The sequence below is a fragment of the Colletotrichum jinshuiense genome, chromosome 3 (genome assembly GCF_051148585.1).
Source record: "Colletotrichum jinshuiense chromosome 3, complete sequence".
Classification (NCBI taxonomy): Eukaryota; Fungi; Ascomycota; class Sordariomycetes; order Glomerellales; family Glomerellaceae; genus Colletotrichum; species Colletotrichum jinshuiense.
In genome coordinates, this window is record NC_139310.1 from 3,136,651 (window position 1) to 3,151,192 (window position 14,542).

Consider the following 14,542-nt stretch of genomic DNA (forward strand, 5'->3'; position numbering starts at 1 on the left):
AAGTGTGAGAGAGAGCACGGAACCTGACCAACCCCTGTCCGTCCCATGTCCTCTCCTGCCTAGGTGGTATTTTTTTGGCGGTGGTCTTCCTCCGCTGCTTGGTGCTTGGGTTTTCTGCCGCGAGGCGGACGGCGTTTGCCGGGGAGGTTGGCCTACTGGGCTGGGCTGGCTGAAAGGCTGGGTGGGCTAGGGGTGTCACGGTTCGCCAACGCAGAAAGGGTCCGGTGTGGTGGGAAGACGGTTGTGGCAGCGCTTCGCAGGGGACCAAAGATATTCGGACCCACAAATTCTCCCACATTTTCGAAGGGGGGTCATCCCACCACGGCTCTGGACGTTACCCCTCCTACGTCAACTTTTTTTGACGCCTCGGCCATTGGTTCCTTTTGCGACGGAGCGAATAAGTCGATATATCTGCAGCAAAATTTTCTCGCAACACTTGGGGAATTCGGCGCGCTAGTAATTGGACTGGATACTGCGGATCCGCAACCGGTAGGAATCTCGGTGTGCACAGGAAAGGTTCGGAGAAGAAGTGTGAAAGGGGAGGTTGAACCGGCTGCAACCCCCATGAGCAACACCATCCGCCCCCCCAAGAGGACCCACGATCCGAACCTCAGCGCCGACACGGCGGCAGCAGCAGCAGCAGCACCACCACCACCACCGCCACACGCAACCATGACGGAGGCATCGGAATCCCCCTCAAAGCTCACCACGGCAACAATGTCTAAGAAACGGGGCCTCATCGCCCTCGGGTGCGAAGGCTCCGCCAACAAGCTCGGCATCGGCGTGATGCTTCACAACGGTGCCGAATCCACCATCCTCTCCAACATCCGCCACACCTTCGTCTCCCCGCCCGGGACGGGCTTCCTGCCCAAAGATACGGCAAAGCACCACCGTTCCTTCTTCGTCCAGCTCGCCCGCCGTGCCCTCCGCGAAGCCAACGTCTCTGTCTCCGAGGTCGACTGCGTCTGCTTCACAAAGGGCCCCGGTATGGGCGCTCCCCTGACCAGCGTCGCCGTTGCCGCACGCACCCTGAGCCTGCTTTGGGACAAGCCGCTGGTGGGCGTGAACCACTGTGTCGGACATATCGAGATGGGCCGCACCATCACGGGCGCGCAGAACCCCGTCGTGCTGTACGTCAGCGGCGGCAACAGCCAGGTCATCGCCTACGCCGAGCAGCGATACCGCATCTTTGGCGAGACGCTCGATATAGCCGTGGGCAACTGCCTTGACCGGTTCGCGCGGACGTTGGAGATTAGCAACGATCCGGCGCCGGGATACAACATCGAGCAGCTCGCAAAGAAGGGGACGCGGCTGTTGGAGCTCCCGTACGCGGTCAAGGGCATGGACTGTTCGTTCTCGGGCATCCTGGCCTCCGCAGATATTCTGGCTGGCCAGATGAAGGCGGCCCAGGCTAAGGGGGAGGAGACGTTCACGCCGGCGGACCTGTGTTTCTCGCTGCAGGAGACGGTGTTTGCCATGCTGGTGGAGATCACGGAGCGGGCCATGGCTCACGTCGGGAGCAACCAGGTGTTGATTGTGGGTGGTGTAGGCTGCAACGAGAGGTTACAGGAGATGATGGGCGGAATGGCCAAGGAGAGAGGCGGAAGCGTGTTTGCGACTGATGAGAGGTTCTGCATCGACAACGGCATCATGATTGCGCACGCTGGTCTGCTGGCGTACGAGACGGGCTTCAGGACGTCGCTCGAGGACAGTTCGTGCACACAAAGGTTCAGGACAGATGAGGTTCACATCAAATGGAGAGACTGACATAGTCGGCCAATGAGGCGTATTCTGCCTGTTCATTTCTCTGCTGCCCTGTGACTACGTGGGCATCAATTCTAGGCCCCAGACGTGTGGTGACAACTCTCCACCGCCAGCCACTTGCATATCGTCCAACTTAATTTAACACAGAGGTCCCATATCACTCAGTGTTGAGTTCCCACAAGCATCCTCAGTAGCCTGGCTACTCATCCGTTGTGGTGGGCTTGTATATAATCGTCGTAACGTACTGTTCTCCGTGTTAAGTCACGAATCAAATCCGGGGGCAAGAAAGCCTCTTACCTTGTTCTTGTAGCGCGTTGTAGCCGAGACAGCCAGAATGTTGTTCTTGATGCTGCTAGTGGCAAGATGGTTGAGGACGGTGTGATTGGGCATGTTGAGCACGCTGTTGTCGTCCTTCATAAGGACGGCGGCGTTCAGTATCGGCTTACCCAAGAACCCAGGTAAGCTGGGGGGTGTAGGTAGCTTCTCAATAGCGGTTACCGCGTACTGGTAGGCTGGCGAGTCCTCTGGTTGGTCGAAATCCACCAAGTATTTGGGGATTTGGTGGAAATATTGGCTTGGTGAGGGCACCTCCTTGCCCCTCGGTGGCTTAGGCTGCTCATCGACTTGCGACGCAGAGGGTTTGGGGCCGCCTTTCTCAACACCAGCCGCATGGGCGACACCGTCCTTTCCGGGTTCAACGGGTGCCTTCACCGGCAGGTCATCCGCACTAACTTCTATGAAGTTGACCAGGTTGTTTCCAAAGTCCACAGTTGTCGGCAAGTCGGGCGAGGTTTGCATGATTCCGTCAACCAAAAATCTTACATGGTGCGTTCCCGGAAGAATGTTGATCGTGGCCGCGTAAACGCCAGGCTGCCCATCGCTATTAAGCACGTTCTTGTTAGCTAGCTTCACGGCAACGTCGATGTGTGCTGTCGCAGATATGGCCCCGGTAACTGAGAGGGCAGACCAAGTGGTTGGGACATCAAGCCACCGGGGAGTCACAGGTGTAACTTAGGCAGCCGCAATCCAGGCCCGCAAGGGTGAGACTTACACAGGATGCAATCTATGTTTGCGGTTCCATTGGAAAATAGTTCCCGTAACGTAGACCTTGCCTCCTCCTTTGCGCCATTCTAGACGAGTCGGCACCGTGGGTCGCGTCTTGTCGACAATCAACTCTTCGCCGTCTTCTTCCTCCACGGTATTTGTGCTCAGTGCCGACGACTTTCTTGTCATGCCATCTTCGAGGGTTTCCACATCGGCAACACTAGACTCCCTGGCGTCGGCAGGTGCGATTATCGGCGAGCCGGGAGTATGTATCTCCTCCTCGATGGGCAGGGGCATGCGCGGAGGACGGGTCAGGTACGACATGTCGTTCACGCTGCTGTTGCCGACTAACGCTGGTTCGATCATGTGGGCGGAGTAATGCGACCTGAGGGAGGAGGATTCGGTCGGGGCGACAGGAACGTCTACGGGCTTGCTGGGCTCATCGCGGACGATGTGCTTGGTTTCGGGAGGCTTCGGGGGAGGGGCGGAGGTACTCGAGCTCGAAGAGGGAGAGCCGGTAGTGAAGTTGGAGATTGGGATAGAATGGAGAGGCTTGGGGCCCTTGGTGATCGTGGACCCCTGGGCCTGGGTAAGAGAGGGCTCAGGCGGGGCAGCGACTCGCTCGGCAGACCGGGGCGGGATGATGTGTTTGGACTCCCTCTTGTGGTGGTGATGCTTGGGAGAGTCCTGTGATGAAACAGGCGTGGCGGGCTTAGACGACGATGAGGGGTTGTTGCCCATTTTGTGATGTTTCTTCTCCCAGATTTGTTCGTTGGGTGGGACACGACAACCTGGTCTGGAGGCGGATGGTGGTTCGGGTACCTGGCCAGACCGAGTCTGGATCTTTCAGGTTAAGCGACGACGTCCGGTGGACACGGCACTCGGTGCGGATTGGGCTTCGGTGCAGTGCAGCAAAAGCGCGAGGGCAGCGCAGCCCAGAAGAGCGCAGTGTAGCGATTCGGCGGCAGTCGAGTTTGGGGGGGGGGGGCGGGACCCAATCTTCCACCTCGGGCAAGTTGCTGCGACTGGCTTTTGTGCGATCCTGGTTAGGTAAGGCGTACTTGCAGGACGACGGCTTATCGCGGGGTTGCGATGTGATTATCGCATTCTCGAGGAGACGACGGCGCTGTGCAAGAAAGGGTTCCGGGAGATGCTGTGTTCTGTGAAGAGAGTCAAGCAAAAGTCGCTAGCGATGAGGTGACGATTTGCAGAAGACGGCGGGTTCGCTGGTTTTTTTTTTGTAAGAGATTGGATGAGAGGTTAGGTCAGTTCAACAACGGGCGAGGTTGAGACTGTGGAGGGGTGGCCGGTGGGTGGATTGCTCTAATGCCAATATTGGGGGGTGGGAGGCAGCGGAAGCCAGATAAGCTCTATTTGATTGGTACTCCGTATCCCATATAGCCAAACGCGGGGGGGTAAGTACCAGTGGACCTCCGCTTAGCCGATCAGTGGGTGGTGAAAAAGGGTTGGAATATCACAAATCCAGGCATATCCAGAGAAGCACTATGGGCCGCTGTCTCTAGATCAATCAAGAGATCGGTGTTGGCCATTACTTTAATCTATCATTGAGGTCATCGAGATCGGTGTGGCTATTATTTTATTTATTTTCTAGAAATACTCCCAACTCGACGAGCGTGAAGGAGAAGGGGATAAAATGTGTGTTTACTTGGCTGACGCCTCTAGCTGGTCCCTGCGCGCACCTAGAATTGGCGCCACCAGGGCGCCCTCACTGAAGGGGGGGGGGGGGGGGGGGGTCTCTGATGCAAAATAAGCTGGAGCTGGAGCTCATATCAAAGTCGGTGCAGATGTCCCACCCTGTCAGCTCGCGTGCGCGCCTCTCGTCGCTACATCAACCCCCAACTTTGAGCGGAATGGTTGGAATGGAAGGCAGCAAACCAACCATCTTTAGAACCTGGTCTCCCTCAGCACCCTCATTTTTCTTTTAGAGCAGTCATTTCCTCCACCCGACTTCTGTTAAAGCCATCGCAAGCTTGCTCGATTGCCATGCTTTGAGAGAAGCAGGCGAGGTACTTCCACTCCAAGCTCCAGCTAATATAGGCCACTATCCCTTGTCACCAACACCCAACGTCGTTCGTCTTGACCTCACAGTATGGCGGTTCTATCGTACCTGTCAGGCGTTTTCGCCGTCGCAACCCTTCCCGTGAGGATTGTATGGAAGCCAGTAGCCTTGTTCGTCAACTCGGTCCTTATCCTGCTGTCACCGCTGGTCCTTATGGCCTCGTACGTGATCGGATGGGGCCAGGCCGTAATCGACTTCATTGCTAGCCTCCAGGTAACCCGCCCATCCCTTGAAACGCAAACTTTTTGGCAGCAGCGCTGACATTTACAGCCCCTCTACACCTTCGTTGGTTCCCACAGAACCCCTATGAGAGTTGACGGCTGATTTACTAATGGGGTTTCTCTGTAACAGCTGGCCTGCGGCGCTTGCATCGGCATTGTGGCTGGCTTGACCTTGTCATGCACATCCAGCATCATCACCGCGATATTCGGCATGCATGATACCAGCAGGTCTAGGTCCCTGTCCCCGACGCCGATGCCTTTAACACCATTGTCGGAACGGCCAGGCACAGGCAAAACAGAGGACTCTTCCTCTTACGAAACCGACTGGCAACTGCTTAACAAGCCACCTCCGAAGAGGCGTAGACGGACATCTGGGCTTTGGTCACAAACAATTCATGAGGAGGATGACGATGATTCCGAGATTTGAATGTGTAATTCAAACTTTCTTCAGTATACCTTGCGCTGCAGGGAAGGGAAGCTATCATTACCTGGGAATCACTTAAATGCCAGCCTTGCCTGAGAATATGCCTCCCGCCCCAAACGCCTAACCCTGTGCTTCGCCGAGCTGCCCGCCGTGTTCTCCAGTATTATAGTCTCTCGTGATACAGGCCGCGATGTCATCTTCGGTACATGTCTCGGTCCCGCTCTCGATCCCTGATGGGTGAACGGCTACGGCTCCTGGTCCGGCGATCCCGCTCTCTGTCATGCCATCGTTCGTCTCTACTATTACGACGACGTTCGCGAGGAGGCCGGTCGTCCCTGCCGTAGCTCGGAATGTAGGTATCCACGTCGGGTGGCCTCCCTCCACGACTTCTCGGTCGCCTGTCCCGGTCTCTATCCCGGTAGCCGTCACGGTCCACGGGACCACCATTAGCATATTCGGGCGGGGGCGGTCTTGGTGGCAAACCCCGATCTCGCTGCCAGGCTGGTCGACGCTCCTCCCCGTTTCTGCTGTGAACTCCAGGCAGATTGGAGTTACGATTTCCATTCACACCGTTACGGTTGCTGTAGGCGTCGGCGTTGTTGAAGCCGGCATTTGCGCCGTGTGCCTCTGGCCCCATGCCCACCGTGCCCCCCTTGGGTGCCGGGGGAAGTTTGGCCTGCCGATCGTGGAACTTTCGCCTGTCAAGCTCGTGACTGTCCTCGAATGTAGGAATATCGCCAGGGTCAGCTGGCATTGGAGCCATTTTAAAGTACGGATGGTTAAGAGCATCGGCAGCGTTTATGCGACTTCTCCAGTCGAGTTTGAGAAGCTCTTTCAACAGGGACACAGCACCAGTACCATACTCTCTGAACCTGGTAGACAAGCTACCCGGTCGCGGGCGTGGCGTGATTGATTCGGCACCTGGCAGCGCGTTGAAGGACGGCATGTTTTCCGGCGTGGGCGATCCCATCAGATCCCAAATGATATCGAGCTGGTGACTGTCGCTCTCGCCTGCCAAAATTGGCTTCCCAACTAGCATTTCGCCAAAGACGCATCTGTTGGGCAAGTCAGTATTGTGAGCTGATTGCGTAGAGCCCGAACTTACCCGACACCCCAGACATCAATAGCAGTGGTGTACCTCTTTAGCTGAAGCAGCAGCTCAGGGGGTCTGTACCATCTGGTAACGACAAGGCCGGTATATTCCCTCTTTCCGTCGCCCGCGCCATGTCCTGGCTTGGGCGTGGGTCCCTCGTAGTGTCTGGCAAGGCCAAAATCGGCAATTTGAAGGATGCCTTTATTATTGATAAGAAGGTTGGCGGCCTTCATATCTCGGTGCAGGATATGACTGTCGTGCAGGTACCGCAGTCCTTCGAGAAGCTGCAGCATGTAACATTTGATCTGAGGTTCGGTGAAGTGAACGGAGGGATTGTCAAGGAGACCAGACAAATCATGGTCCATGTAAGGGGTTGCCATGTACATGATTGGTCTTTTGCGCTTGTCGCCTGTGACAATTCGCGTCAGGAATTGCTGGTGCCGGGATGGATAGTTGAGCATGAGCGACTTACTGGCTCTCTGAGGGTGCTCCACAGCCATGTCCACTAGCTGTAGGATGTTCTTGTGTGAGAGCAGCTTCAAAAGTTTGATTTCTCGAAGTGCCGTAATGGGAAACTGCCCACCGTTAGATAATGCGCTGGTTGTCTTATATTGGGGAGGGGGAAGACGTACCCCGTCCTTCTCATGATGCATGATTATCTTTTTGAGGGCGACGTGTGCATTCGTCTTTCGAGACTTCGCGCGATGGACCTCACTGCGAAGTACTTATCAGTATGGGAAACAGTGGCGCAACGTCTGAGGTGGGCTTACCCGAAAGTGCCCTCACCCAGCTTGCCTAGAAGCTCGTAGTCGGTGATTCGCGAGCATCCCTGGAAGCTTGCTCTGGGGCGCTGGTGCTGGACTGCAAAGGTTCGAGGCGAGACGCCGCCGTTGGGGGCATTGGAGTCCATGATGGTTGCGCAGGGCGACAAGATGCGCCTGCCGCTTTCGAGATCGGCTTGCTCGATCCGAACCTTGTGGCGGGAGATGGAATTAATGACGGAAGGCGGCTTAAGGGGACCGCATCGCTAGATGACACCGAATTGGAAAATTGCGGCCGGCGTTATATGGCTGTCGTAATCGATACTTTGCTAGAGGGATGAGGATTGTCGGATTCAGCGCGCCCAAGTTGTTGAAGATGGATTGGTGTTTGGGCGGTGTCTGTGGCAGAATCCCAATCAGGCTACAGATTGGCGATACGATGCTTGAACCCAAAAAATCGCGGAAAATCCCTGGTCCTGCGCTGTGGGGACCCGCCACAATGTGTTCGAGCTGGGAGGCTTCCAATCAAGGATGGTACGTATCGTTCCTCCCAGTGCCAGGGCGACAGGTTCTTTTCCACGCTAGTCTGCGCACGTGCGTCATCGTCCGATCCTCAACTTCTGCAGGCGGCTGTTGCAATTCAGTTGATTTCAATTCGCCAACTCGGCAATTGCTGCTTCTTGCCTTGGACCGCCAACGACTTGACACAAGAAGAGAAGATCGATAACAACTCAGGGCTTGGCTCCCCCATTCCCCAGACCTGGCCGACAAGTTTCCCCCCCTTCACGCTGTCTAGACCGGCCCTGCCCGGCTTCATGAACGGTCACGCTGCTCTTGTGGTCGTTCTGTTACTTAATTATTACCCCTCCAAAACTCTGCCCGCCATCCGCTATCGGCTCTGTCCCATCATCTTTTCCCCGCGATACATGGCTCTTACTCGACTTGCTACACAGCATGCCCGACTATTCTAGCTTATCGCGATAAGGCGTTCCTTTCAAAGTGCGAGGGGCATCGTTGATATTTGCCCACATTCCCTTGTCCCTCCTTATCTGACCGAAGCAAGCACGCATTAACCTAATGACAGCTCTAGTCAGGTTCAGCCAGACCGTTGCCGTACGCCGGACATCATAACCTTTTTCTTTCATGTGCCTTACTTGACATGGCGCGAATGACTTGATTGACTCGCCATCCGTCTCCACTTGCGTGCTTTCGCCATCCATCGCTAACCGCCCGTCGTGGTTCTCACAACCATCTGTCTCCATTCGACAAAATTTACAAAATTTTGCAAAACCCGTGACACTGGCCAACTGTTGTCGCGTTACTCTCATACAAAAGCTCCCGCCCCTCCATATACCCCATACCCCTCAACTTATCTGTGGAGGCTTTCGTATCTGATAAACTCTCAACTTCAACCTCAACTCCCTCTTCTTTGCTGTTTCTCGTCCGCCAGAGTTCGACTTTTCCGTCGCCCCATACTCAACCACAATGGCCTTCGAACCCACCGTCGAGCGGCTCCTCCCGGAGTCCAACTACCCGGAGTCTCGAGTCCTCATTATCATGACGGGCGGAACTATCTGCATGCAGCCTACCGCCGACGGGCTCCAGCCCATCGGAGGCTTCTTGAAGAATGCTATGGCCCCACGCCCCTCATTCAACGACAAGTCGTCGCCTCAAGGTAGGTCTTTCTGAGGGCACCACACAGGTGGAGGAGATGAGTCGCACCGGAATTTGAGCATTGGTCCGGCCCCCAAGCATATCAATATTCCACGGGCATTCCGACATGGCAGCCTTTGCCGTTGGGCATGAGGGCCTTTGTTGAAACCCCAACCAGACTCGGCCGTCCTACAACACTACAACCTACCTTGATATGGCTCTCACTAACAAAGAATAGTCCAGCTCGAGGCCATCAAGGACGGTCAGAAAATCGTGCTCGACAGCTTGAGAACACCACCAAGCGCCTACTCCCGTCACATTCGTTACGGTGTGCTTGAGTTCTCTCCTTTGCTGGACTCTAGCTCCATCTCAGCCGACGGCTGGACCGAAGTTGCCCAGACAGTCAGGGATAATTACCGTCTCTTCGACGGCTTCGTTGTGTTGCACGGCACTGACTCCCTGTCGTACACGGCCTCGGCTCTGTCCTTTATGCTTTCTGATCTAGGCAAGCCAGTCATTCTCACCGGTTCTCAAGCGTCCATCTTCGCTCTCCAGTCAGATGCCGTCGACAACCTCCTGGGCTCGCTCATCATCGCAGGAACCTTCGTCATTCCTGAAGTCGGCCTGTTCTTCCACCACAAGCTGTTCCGCGGTAACAGAACTAGCAAGGTTTCATCGGCCGCTTTTGAGGCCTTTGCCAGCCCCAACTGCGAGCCACTGGCCAAGGTCAACGGACTGGGTATTGACGTTAACTGGCCCATCGTGCTGAGGCCCACCAGAATCGCCGAACTTCAGGTCACAAAGCACCTCGATACCGCACACGTCGCCTGTCTTCGAGTTTTCCCCGGTATCAGGCCAGAGATGCTCGACTCGGTCCTGCGCGTCCCCGACCTGCGCGGTCTTATCCTCGAGACTTTCGGCATGGGCAATGCCCCGAGTGGCATTGACGGCAGCTTGACTAAGGTTATCAAGGCCGCCGTGGATCGCGGGGTCATCGTCGTCAACGTCAGCCAGTGCATGAGTGGCTTCGTGTCTCCCGTCTATGGCCCCGGAACGGAACTCGGCCGTGCAGGCGTCATTTTCGGCCTGGACCTCACCGCCGAGGCTGCCTTGACCAAGCTGTCCTACCTGCTGGCCGTCCCGAACCTCTCCACTGCCGAGGTCAGCTTCAGGATGTCGCAGTCGCTCCGCGGCGAAATGACCGAAATGGCTCTTCCGGTATTTTCGCATCCATCTGGTTCACTCGACTCGGTCGTAGCGCGACTAACGGCCTCAGAATCGGCATTTACTGTCCTCGGGTACGCCATACGAAACGGCGATGTCCGGGCGGTGAAGGAGATACTCGACAGCGATGGCCAGCGAGAGCTACTTAACATGGCTGACTACGCGGGTAACACGGCGGTTCATCTGGCCGCGGTCGGGCCCGACATCGAGATTCTGCGCGGACTGCTGACGAGGGGCGCCAGTGTTCACGCGAGGAACCGCGCTAACAATACACCGCTCTACCTTGCAGAGAAGACAGGAAACGATGAGTGTGTGCGTCTGCTGAAGGAAACGGGTGCTCACTTGTGGCAGGAAGAGGTGGCTATTCTGGGTTCTGTTCACGCATCTGCATCCGCATCTGGAGTTCAAAAGTAAGGAACTAGAAAAGTCGTGCTTTGGTTTGAAAATGTTTGCAGGCGTTTTTTTATATATCTCTCTATTTTCTGTCGTAAAAAAATGTTGATATTGTTCTAGAGGTCATATCTCAACGATCATGAAAAGTAAAGCAATGCACTTGGTTATATCTTTCAACAACGTCGGTTCCCGCAAGGTTCTGCCTCTGGCAGGAAGCTGCTACCGCGGCGATGAGCTTTGAGCAAGGCGACCCTGTATGATTCCAAGATATTCAATAGTACAGTTTGCTATCGTAAATATGACAATAGTACCCAAGTACTCAGCCATCATACCAGTGCTTTGGGGAAACCATGCTATAAGAGCCCTCTGAGCATGTAAGTGTTTGGCCTTCAGTCTATCAAGGCTCTCTGCCTCATGGATGATACATGGACTTTGGCAGCCTTGGCCGAAAAGACGAGAGAGGGCCAAAATGGACGACAACAGTCACAGCACATTTGAAGAACTTTAATTTGGACAACGAGAAAATACCGAGGTGGACCTTTAGAATTGTGTGTCCTTGGCAGGTGTTAGTTGAAATCAGAGGTACCCAGGTGCATCACCTAGGCAGTTCCCGGGGCGTCGGGATCGGTCCCACCTTAATCGGCGCCGCCGTAGGGCGCGACTCAAAATTTTGGTAGATTTCCCATTTGCACTTGCAACCGAGAGCTTCGCCAGTCGTCACTCCACTGACCTGACCACCCGCACTTTTCCGCAAAGACTACACCGCCCCGTCTTCGACAACTTCCCTCCGAGCGTTGAACCCTCCCCGATTCTACGAGAGGATTGGTCTTGTGTGTGACTCGGGAGAGCTCTAAACCATACACCGTCATCCCACTCGAAAACCGCAGCCCTTCACAAGAGCAACCGACAATGTCAGACTCAACACAACCCGCGGCCCCGGGGCCCGCCCTCCCCGCGACCCCTCCCCTCGTACACAACACCGCCATCGCCGCCGCCGTCATCTGCCCACTGATAATGCTCATCCCCCCGCGGCGGGTGGACTGGCGCTTCTTCATGCTTACGACGGGCTTCTCCGCCTCGACGAACCAGCTCGCCTACGACTGGACCGGCCAGTCCATCTACCAGCGCGTGCAGTCGCGCTTCGCTCGAATGTTCCCCACGGCCTTGCCGGAGCAGGCGCAGCGCACCAAGCAGCTCCTGCGCGAGGAGCGGATGCGCCGCGAGGGCCTGACCGAGGAGCAGATGCGCGCCATCGAGTATAAGAAGCGCAACCTCGCACAGAGGCTCTGGTACGGCAACGAGCCCGAGGATTGGGACGCAAAGAGGGGACAGGAGCACGCCAAGGCGCTTGCCGAGGGTAAGGGGCTGGGTGACTTAATCGCGGAGCAGGTTTCGGAGGTTTGGGCTAGTAGCAAGAAGGAGGAGGACAAGAAGAAGAAAGACGGCGAAGATAGCAGTGAGAAGAAGGCGTGATTGGAGTCGGAGATGCGATGGTGGCATGTGTAGGATTACAAAGAAAACGGAAAACACGAGGACACAAGGTTGAAAGCGGTCACCAGCGCGTCGCTCTGATGTGGCTGTTGGAACGTCATCCGTGCCTGGCGCTCTGGATATGTTTGGGAGCCCCTGCGTGGTTTGTTGACATCTCCCATGGGTACTGTACATTACTGTCTAATCGAGCAACGTAAACACAAGCGGGCAAGCTTGAATAATGTGGATGATGTATAGTCTACGGACAATGCCATGCCACGAGAACGCTGTATGCTTCTGCTCGCTGTTCACTTTTCCCTACCCTTCCATATTTCCCGCTAGACGCCAACATGCATGTGTATACTTTTATCCGTACCTCCCCTTCTCTTGATATATGTCCATTACTCCTTATCCTCCAAATTCGGGGGCTCGTCCAGTCGCAAGTTGGCTAGCTTTTGCCCGAGCTGCCTTCCTGCCGGAGTCTTAGGGCTTCTTTTTGTTTCTGCTTCTTTATCTGCTTCTGCTTCTCGTAATCATTGATGTTTCGTCCTGTGAGAAGCTTACCCTTGCTTTTCCCCCTGGCCAAGTCATTCTGCTTCTTGGCCTGCTTCTTGGCCACGCGGGCCTCGGCCTTTTCGTCGAACTGCCGGGTCCAGATCGCTAGTAGATTGTCCACCTCGGCCTGGCGCTCATCCGAGTCAACCGGGATCCCGAGCTCCTTCTTGATCACCTGCCGATGTCTATCAATCTGCATCAGCCGCCGCCTCGCCGCGCGGTTGAGGCCGTCTCCGCCGCTGACCGAGCTGGGAGCATTCGATGTGTTCTCGTCGGCCGCGTGTGTGCTTGTGGTGTTTGGTACGTCAACCTTGGCGGGATTGACGTCGGTCACGATGGGAATTGGCTCGGCATCTGTCGTAGGGGCAGGTGCGGGGGCGGCTGCGGGCTCGCTGGGAGCCTCCGTCTCCGTCTCCGCCTTTTCTTCCGCTTTCTTAAGGATCTTCTTGTCCGTCTTCTTTCTCCTTGACTTCTTTTCTTGGCCATTCACCGTCGGCGACGCGGGTTCGGACTCTGGGTTCGGGGTGCTAGCCAGCGACGAAATCTGGGACCCTCCTTGCCCCGCCAACTCCTCTCTTCTTTGCTTTCTTCGCGCTGCTCGTTCGGCGCGCGCATCAGCTGCAGCCCTTCTCTTGTCTGCGGGAGTTGGCGGGATGTCTACGTCCATGGCGTCGGCCGACTTTGAGACACCGTCCTGCTTGTGGGGTTAGAATGGCGGCGGCTGAGAGACTCGGGGAGTCAGGCGAACCGTGGGTGCATTGAGCTTGGCGCCACCGTCCTCCATGTCGGAGTCGGAATCAGCCTCGTATGGTTTTCTGCCCATTGTGCCAACGACTTGAGTGAATTGAGTGTTTGCGTGCTGTGTGCAATGCTTCGCACCGTGCCGTGAGAGAAACTCTGGCGGGCTACACTAGGCTAATTAAAGCTCCAGAGAAAAAAAAAATACTGCTTTAGCCAGGGGTCAGATCTTATCACTTATCGACACGTGATGGTTGACAATGCGTTAAAACGGTCCCGAGGTCTCATCGCGGAGCAACGGCGGAAGCGCTCCCGATCTCCGATGGCGCACGGACAGAATACCTATTCCAATCCGAACCTCGGGCTTTATTTGTAGGGCTGTTCAGGGTCCCCAAGGAATGTCGGAAGCCCTTGCGCAAGACTGGCAGATTGGTGTCGGCTCCATGGTCGCGTTCTATGCACATGGGCATGTATGGATTGAGAACAAGACTCATAGGCGTTCTAAGGACGTCATCTCACGGGCTTGGATGGGTTCTCGTGCTTCCTTCATGTTGTGGAGGTGGCTTGCCCCCACGAGCAACGGCTTCCGAGTGGCTGATGACTGAGCCACCAGTTGTCGTAAGTGCTATGTAGGCCTGCACATATCGGTGGGCTGACGGTCTGTGGTGCGGTATACCGTCCAGCACTTGTCTCAAAGACGATTGAATGCAAAAGATTATCAACAGACCTTGCTGGTAGATGGGAGCTTGACAGTTACAGCATCTCTTAGTAGAGATCGTTCTGGCGTCGCTCGAAGTCCATTCCCCGTTCCTCTTGCTTCTTGTAGGCTCGCCCTCGTTTCGGAAAAATGAGAAGGTGTGATGAGCCCTTGGCCAGGGTAGAGTCGACCAAAGGGAGGCTGAGATTCAATAAACCCACCTCGTCGGGCAGATTCTTTCAGAAAGACACACAATGGCGGCTGTCGCAAAATCCACATTCCGGCCGGTCATATCCTTGAGGTCCATTCGGGCGGCTTGGCCGGGCTCTCTTGGGGACCCCGGATATCCGGGCACGCCTTCTTCTGATTAATTAGCTCCAGGAGAGGCTGACCGAAAGTTCAAGGTCGATTGCCGCGTCAGGCCA

At 55.7% G+C, this 14,542-nt stretch overlaps 7 protein-coding genes across 7 annotated transcripts; 4 read left to right on the forward strand and 3 right to left on the reverse strand.

Annotated features, from left to right (window-relative positions):
• Positions 1-564: 564 nt before the first annotated feature.
• Positions 565-1,767, forward strand: EsH8_III_000882 (tRNA N6-adenosine threonylcarbamoyltransferase; the record flags this gene model as incomplete). Its single annotated transcript, XM_083262607.1, has 1 exon — positions 565-1,767. One exon carries the CDS (start codon positions 565-567, stop codon positions 1,765-1,767), a length of 1,203 nt encoding a protein of 400 aa, XP_083123094.1.
• A 196-nt stretch (positions 1,768-1,963) lies between these two features.
• EsH8_III_000883 (5'-AMP-activated protein kinase beta subunit, interation domain-containing protein) lies at positions 1,964-3,549 on the reverse strand (the record flags this gene model as incomplete). Its single annotated transcript, XM_083262608.1, has 3 exons — positions 1,964-2,008; positions 2,062-2,644; positions 2,816-3,549. The coding sequence occupies 3 exons, from the start codon at positions 3,547-3,549 to the stop codon at positions 1,964-1,966; spliced, it is 1,362 nt and encodes a 453-aa protein (XP_083123095.1).
• A 1,369-nt stretch (positions 3,550-4,918) lies between these two features.
• On the forward strand, positions 4,919-5,212 carry EsH8_III_000884 (uncharacterized protein; the record flags this gene model as incomplete). The annotated part of the gene is made up of 2 exons (XM_083262609.1): positions 4,919-5,101; positions 5,159-5,212. The coding sequence occupies 2 exons, from the start codon at positions 4,919-4,921 to the stop codon at positions 5,210-5,212; spliced, it is 237 nt and encodes a 78-aa protein (XP_083123096.1).
• Positions 5,213-5,653: 441 nt separating this feature from the next.
• Positions 5,654-7,536, reverse strand: EsH8_III_000885 (kinase-like domain-containing protein; the record flags this gene model as incomplete). Its single annotated transcript, XM_083262610.1, has 6 exons — positions 5,654-6,060; positions 6,104-6,588; positions 6,639-7,035; positions 7,099-7,201; positions 7,259-7,340; positions 7,397-7,536. The coding sequence occupies 6 exons, from the start codon at positions 7,534-7,536 to the stop codon at positions 5,654-5,656; spliced, it is 1,614 nt and encodes a 537-aa protein (XP_083123097.1).
• Positions 7,537-8,872: 1,336 nt separating this feature from the next.
• Positions 8,873-10,373, forward strand: EsH8_III_000886 (asparaginase-domain-containing protein; the record flags this gene model as incomplete). The annotated part of the gene is made up of 3 exons (XM_083262611.1): positions 8,873-9,062; positions 9,279-10,258; positions 10,317-10,373. The coding sequence occupies 3 exons, from the start codon at positions 8,873-8,875 to the stop codon at positions 10,371-10,373; spliced, it is 1,227 nt and encodes a 408-aa protein (XP_083123098.1).
• A 1,193-nt stretch (positions 10,374-11,566) lies between these two features.
• On the forward strand, positions 11,567-12,130 carry EsH8_III_000887 (uncharacterized protein; the record flags this gene model as incomplete). The annotated part of the gene is made up of 1 exon (XM_083262612.1): positions 11,567-12,130. The coding sequence occupies one exon, from the start codon at positions 11,567-11,569 to the stop codon at positions 12,128-12,130; it is 564 nt and encodes a 187-aa protein (XP_083123099.1).
• Positions 12,131-12,575: 445 nt separating this feature from the next.
• EsH8_III_000888 (uncharacterized protein) lies at positions 12,576-13,505 on the reverse strand (the record flags this gene model as incomplete). Its single annotated transcript, XM_083262613.1, has 2 exons — positions 12,576-13,376; positions 13,431-13,505. The coding sequence occupies 2 exons, from the start codon at positions 13,503-13,505 to the stop codon at positions 12,576-12,578; spliced, it is 876 nt and encodes a 291-aa protein (XP_083123100.1).
• Positions 13,506-14,542: the final 1,037 nt, after the last annotated feature.